Source organism: Macrobrachium nipponense, chromosome 21, assembly GCF_015104395.2.
Source record: "Macrobrachium nipponense isolate FS-2020 chromosome 21, ASM1510439v2, whole genome shotgun sequence".
Taxonomy (NCBI): Eukaryota; Metazoa; Arthropoda; class Malacostraca; order Decapoda; family Palaemonidae; genus Macrobrachium; species Macrobrachium nipponense.
This window is the reverse complement of record NC_087212.1, coordinates 11,753,266-11,760,229: the sequence shown is the minus strand read 5'-3', so window position 1 is coordinate 11,760,229 and position 6,964 is coordinate 11,753,266. Positions and strand designations below refer to the sequence as shown.

Below are 6,964 nucleotides of genomic sequence, written 5' to 3'. Positions count from 1 at the left end.
TAGTCATCATACAAGACCAACTTAATCCGTTATTTCCTCATCCCTTGAAATATGTATTTATAAATAAAGAGAATCAAGGTCAGGTGAAAATGGTTAGTTCAGACGTGACTTCACAAACAATGTAGTATCTTCGTAGATGCAATTATATATGTGAATTTGTAAAATTTCAGAGTTCTCGTAATTTTTATGCTTTGGAAATAATGTTAATGCACAAGCACCTGCATCAATGCAAAGTTACAAATGCCACATTTCAAACAACTAACAAACCTAAAAGTATTTACGTCAATAAATAGCCGCTTGACCAATGGTTCCTCAAAAAAAAAAAAAAACTGTAACTTTACCCACCCACTGTTCATTCAGCTGTCATTCATCTGATGGTTTTTGCTCATTGTACAAAGTCAAAAGGAACACAATAAGACTCGAGAAGCTAAATGAGTGAGCGATTTTGTGATTACGTGCGTAAATGATAAAACTTATGAATATGCAACTTTAAGAAAATCAGGTGGAAAGTTGATAGCGTTCCCAAAAATAAAATTTGTACCTCGAAACCTTCAGGCAAGCTATAGAGGAATTGTCAGCTTGGGAGGGACCAGTAGAATATCACCAAATAGAACAACAAAAAACCTAAAGAACTTCAGGACTCCATCCTCCAACCCCCCCCCCAAAAAAATCAATGTATGCTATTTTTTTCTAGCTGACTTTGTCTCGCCGTATTTCCTAAACCCCAGCCGTGGGCTAAACGTCAACAGTGATTTCAACAGTAGCAAAAACTTTCTGACGTCATAATACATCCTTTTCATCCCGATTCAACCAACGTAATAAAAATCACTGTTGACAGCTCTCGTGTAAGGAAATTATTTGAAGTTTCTTTTCTCTCTCGTTTTTCACATATCCCTCTTACAGAGCTGATAGCTTGATGGTTAAAAATAGGCTGGAGATTCTAAGGCAATGCCAGCTTTTGGGTTTTAATTAATTTTCCATTTGTCTACACACGGACAGCCGTAAATGAATGCTTGAATTATATACGATATAAAAATTAAGTTTTAAACTAACTTTTGAGGAGCATGAAGCTTTCGTTGAGAATATCTTAGAAATTAATCTCTAACATAATTGTTTTGAAAAATATAGCTTTCAAAGCAAAAGTACCTTAATTTACAGCTGTTGCACACTTTAAGTCTAATATGTAAATACAGTCTTAAGGTGGTAAAACAATACGGAAAAACAATTAATAATTAATGTATCAATTTCAGAATGTCGGTTCTGCCCTGAAACTTGCTTGTCGGTGCCCCGGAGCGACGGGTCTTGTCCAATATGCATTTGCAATGGAGCAGCACTCCCGGACTGCCCAGAGCTCCCGGACTTCTGCCCAAGAAACTGTGTCCTACGGCGCAACAATGAGGGCTGCAACCAGTGTGCCTGCATGAGAGAAAACCCCATCATATGCCCACCTTTACCACCATGTCCAGAGGAATGCCAGCAAATTATGGATGAAGACGGTTGTCCGAGGTGCATCTGCGATGCCCCTCCCCGTACCTGTCCGGCTATCACTTGCCCCGAAGGATGCACAGAGGAGCTGGGATCAGATGGCTGTATTAGTTGTCGATGCCAGCGTACAGAGATCTGCCCAGCCATGCAACCCTGTCTCCGAGGCTGCATAGAAAATGATCCTGATAGTGGCTGCTTTTTTTGCAACTGTACTCTAATCTCTGAAGATCCTGTAATTTCACCTGGTGAGAACCGACGAGGTATCGGGCCATTTGGTCCTAGACCTTCCGATGTTGGTCCAGTTATAGGAAACAATCCCATGCCTTCTATTCCAACTGATCGGTGTCGAAATGAACGCCTCTTTTGTCCAGCAGACTGCCGTATAGTAGTTGCTGCTCATGGATGTCGAGAATGTATGTGCGGAGAAGATGCTTACTTATGTCCAGGAGTTCCAAGGTGTTCAAACCGCTGTTTGTTTTTAAGTCCTCAAGATAAGTGCTGCCGTTGTGACTGCAGGGGTCCCGGACCAATCAATGGGGTTCTGACAATTACAGTACTGAGAGTGCCACCATTCAAGCCTGGTCGCCCTTTTATACCCTTTGGAACATTTGGACCAGACATCGACTTTGATGAAATTCCATTTTTGCCCCCTTTTTCTCCCAGAGAACCTGAAAATAATTGTACAGTGGATCCTTCTACATGTAATCCAGCTTGCAGAGTAATAACAGACTCTGATGGGTGCCCACAATGTGACTGTCCTGGAGACCTATGTCCTCGCATTAGATGTCCACTAAAGTGTGTGACAGAGTTTGCACCTAATGGTTGCCCTATTTGCAATTGTCGACAGGGACCTACCCCAATAAACCCCGATTCTGAGACCATTGGTCCAGCTGGTCCAGTCCTACCTGAGCAACCTAACTATCCTGGTATTCCACTGATACCAACTGATCCTGTTGGACCAACAAATCCAAGCCCTCCAGTGGTACCTAATGAACGTAATGACCCTCTTGATAACCCACTAACGCAATCTGAGCCTATCAACCCCTCTGGTATACCACTTTCGCCTGGTGATCCTATGATGCCAATGGAACCAGTAAGGCCTGCTAATCCCATGATGCCGATGGAACCAGATAATCCTATGATACCAAAAGAGCAAGCAAGACCTGGTAATCCTATGATGCTAGCAGATCCAGCTGAACCTGGTATTCCTCTGACGCCAGCAGATCTCGCAGGACCTGGTATTCCTCTAGTGCCAGCAGCTTCAGCAGGACCTGGTATTCCTTTGGTGCCAGCAGATCAAGCAGGACCCGGTATTCCTCTGATACCAGTAGAGCCATTACAACCTGTTGATCCTATGATACAAACACAGCCAAATGACCCACGTAACCCTATGAATCCAGTGGTTCCAGGAGGGCCTGCTACTACTATGATGCCTATGCAGCCAGAAAAACCTGGTAATCCTATGAATCCAAAAGAGCCACAAGGAACTGGTAATGTTATGACACCAATGGTTCCAGGAGAACCTACTAATACTACAATGTCCACGGATCCAAAGGGATCTAGTAATCCTTTGACGCCCATGAAACCAAGAGAACCCATGAATTCTCTGACTCCAGTTGAACCAAATCTACCATCTAATACCGCTGGCACGCCATCGCTATCACCTGGGCCTGAGAACTCTGAAATCCCTGATGAGGCTGATGCTTCTGCCACCCCTGTCAGCCCAACTCTGCCATCTGATGACGTTTCCCCTGATATTTCCACCACTCCAGACGACCCTGCAGTTTCCACTGAGCCAAATACACCAGCACCTACAGAACAGCCACTGGATGCTGCCTTACCAGGAGAAACTGTTAATCCTCCTCCATCAAAAAGGCCAAACAATCAATCTGTACCTGAAATTCCAAATGATACTGAAAGCTTTTTTGAATCTACTTTACGGACCTCAGCTGGTATGATACCATCAGCCAGTTCCATGAGAATACACCCAACAGGAAGGTCAAATTTACAAATGGAGCGGGTACGACACACAGCATCCATAAAGAAAATAAGTTCCAATGAACATGAAAATGAAAATACTTTATCACAGTTGCCGATCCTCAGCAAAACGATGTCGACCCTGGTCTTTTGGTTTCCCCTTAAAAAATATTTTGGCAGGTGTTCTACTTAGAGGAAATGGAAAATGAGTGAATTTTTATTTGCCACTTTCATAATTTAATTATTTTGGTACAGAAAAATAAATTGGTTTATATATTTCATAATTGTTCTTGTAGTTCTTCACCAAAATTCCTTGCTATTTGCATAAGAAACTCATCAAACAACAGCGGAATAACAGCAATTATAAAATTTTCGAGCCATGAGCGGTCAGTCGACCTCTAGAATATCTGCCTCCCTGTAACTGACATAAATATCAGGATTTAACTGCTTGAAAAGAAGAGCTATGTGTAATGTACTTGTAATATTTCACAACAGGGAGTTATAACCAGCTATAATGTCGACATTTTCTTATTGTCCAACGTCGAGCAAAAATATCAAAATGAGGTCAAGTGTGGTCATTTGAAATTTCTTTACCATTTATAATGGTTAGGAAATTTATTTATTTCATGACGTAAATACCATAATAAGTCATTGGATGGCGATAATTTAACAAAAGGATGTGCGACTAAATGGATCTAAAAGCACTATACAAGACATCCGTTTACTATTTACCCTGTGATTTTGATACAAAAACGCTCGTGGTTCTGTGTTAAATGATATTCAGCTTATCAAGTTATCACCCCCATGACAAAAACCTGACTTGGTTTTATTCTAATAAAATATGATCATTATATTAAATAATGATAATGGGTTCCATACTATTTCAAAAGTGTGAACCAATCAATGGATTTTAAAAAGTCATTTGTAAGGTAAGATTAATTAAATAACTCATTAAAATTATCACGAAATTCCTATCATTAATAACCTGTTTAATAGAATATGGAACCCAAAATTTGAGCTCTAATTGAATGTGAAACAAGTTATTTCATTGCCCTTAAAACAATATTTCGGATTTGATATTTCTTGACGGTTTTCTCATATTCTCACTCATGAAATTGTACACATTTGATACTCTGCGATGCGATTTTTTTAATATCTACTATCTCCCCTAGGGGCTGTTAACGTAACTTCTGTACATTCATGGAAGTTTTTAACGTGGTCATCAGAACTTTGTATAAAGAACTGAAACGTTTTAGTAAAACAGCGCTCCAGAAGTTTTGTTACAAGTTAAGAGTCAAACACTTAAAAAGATACCGCTTTAAAAAATGGTAAGAGATCTGATCAAGATCGTGTGAGAAAACGGCATTCATAATCATATCTGCTCCCCGATATGGGGATATAAAAATATACATCTAACTAGAACACAGTACATCTTCTATCAAAGCATCATTTACTCTTAATCCGTTAGGTTTTCGACATTATTATGACCAACTGCCCATTGCAACAAACTGCTAAATTTTGTTGTAACTTTCATTGTTTGTTCTATGAGGCCAGGGTGTTAACCTGAGTCTCAGCCTACTATCCGGTAATAGACTGTCATGAGTTTACAACAAACTCAGATGTTCGCTTGTTGACCTTGATGAAAAGGTATGATTGCAAGCAAGTCTTCGTCAATCCAGCAAAAGAGGATGACAAAGAAAAGTACCTAACTAGCAATGGAGAGAGAGAGAGAGAGAGAGAGAGAGAGAGAGAGAGAGAGAGAGAGAGAGAAGAGAGAGAGATGAGAGGGATGGGAGAGAGAGAGAGAGAGAGAGAGAGAGAGAGAGAGAGAACTCGACGAATCCTAAAACCAAATCTATCAGCAATGGGGCTCTGAATTACAGTTCACCTATAATAGAAAAGAGAATCAATATATGGATCGGTGAGAAAAAAAATTATCACGTTGAGTCATTTCAAGGAATAGCTTTTTATAAATATGCATTATATAGTATATCAACACTTTTCTATTACTTTTATATTTGTATAGCTACTTAGGAAATCGAACTTATGGAAATAAAACATTAAATTCAATAGTACAGATGGATCCATATAATCTTACCAAAAAACCTCTTGCAAGACTTAGAAGGCCAATTAAAATCAGACAGACATGTTAATGAATTATGAGCACTGGAATCAAGCAAAATTCTAAAAAATAAAGCTTTTAGTAACCATCTGTATTTTAATTGGCAACGGAATACTTAAATATATTTCGACATATTACATTACACAAAGGCTCAGATATATTGCGACATATACCAACATTGTATTCTCTGGTATTTTTCTTACCTAATGACTCAGACTTCACAACAATTTTGAGCGTCTTTTTACATCGATGAGCCCACTCCTTAAGTTTCTCTCACTCTACAGAATAATATTCTCTTCCCAAAACTATTTCGTCACGCTGAGTACGACAGATGGAATAGTTGGCCATAGACGCCTGGTAAGTTCGTCATTTGAAAACCACAGAAAACGAATCCCTTGAGACGGAAAAGGGTTTGTTTTAAAACTAAATTATCAATACATGAGGTGAACCAACGCAGCTTTTGTAAGACTGTCTCTTGGATTTTTTAACCCTCGCGATATAGTGCAATTTACGAAGATTAAGGCTAAGGATAGGGTTACTACTTGGTCCACGAACATAATTAAACTAGGAGGTAAAAGTTTTATTCATTTTTTATTACTGAAAAATATGCCCATCTTAAATTTTAGTATCGTACTGCAAAACGGCCTAGTAGGTTAACAGGGAAAGGAGCAAAAAAAAAAAAAAAAAAAAAAAAATTTTCTTTCATTTTTATCTTTCCCTCTCGACTGCTAGTTATTCTCTTCCAGTCAATGGGAGGTTTACATTAAAAAAAAAATAGTCTGAAATGACAACAAAACTAAGAAAAGTGTTTAGTAGTCTTTTACGTATTCCTGTCGCGTTACACTTTCCTTCTTTCCGTCCCTATTTAATCCACGAAAGGACCTCAAGATTTTAACATCTTTTAGCATGATGCTCCAATAAAAAGATGTCAGACTGTCCTCAAGATGTACAATTATGAATTATTCGACCGTTTTGAAAGAGACCCTCGCAAACTTAGGTCACATGTAATCCTCAACCTTAATCATTAACGAATTAAAAGCATTTCAAGGAATACTGACATGATCAAGAATTTACGAGGGAAAATTTTAATTGATTGACTGAATACAAATTTTAGGTCAAAGGCCAAGCACTGGGACCTAAGAGGTCATTCAGCGCTGAAGCGGAAATTGACAGTAAAAGATGTGAAAGGTGTAATAGGTTGGAAAATGCTACTATTTCAGTCACAAATAATAACTGTATTTGAATTAAGGCCTTTATATATAGCATCGTAATCTCCAAGGAATATAACTGAAATGTTTATTCCGTTGAAACGAAAGGCTTGCGTTAATATCTGTTGAAAGAACATAGGCAGAAATCCTCAATATTGACAGAGAGAGAGAG

General features: G+C 38.8%; 1 protein-coding gene across 1 annotated transcript in view; it reads left to right on the top strand.

Annotated features, from left to right (window-relative positions):
• LOC135197663 (sialidase-like) overlaps positions 1-3,655 on the top strand; it is a 5,787-nt gene extending 2,132 nt beyond the window's left edge. The window contains exon 2 of the mRNA XM_064224675.1: positions 1,251-3,655. Within this exon, the coding sequence (XP_064080745.1) occupies positions 1,251-3,655 (2,405 nt within the window). The remainder of the gene's footprint in view (positions 1-1,250) is intronic.
• The last annotated feature ends 3,309 nt before the right edge of the window (positions 3,656-6,964 follow it).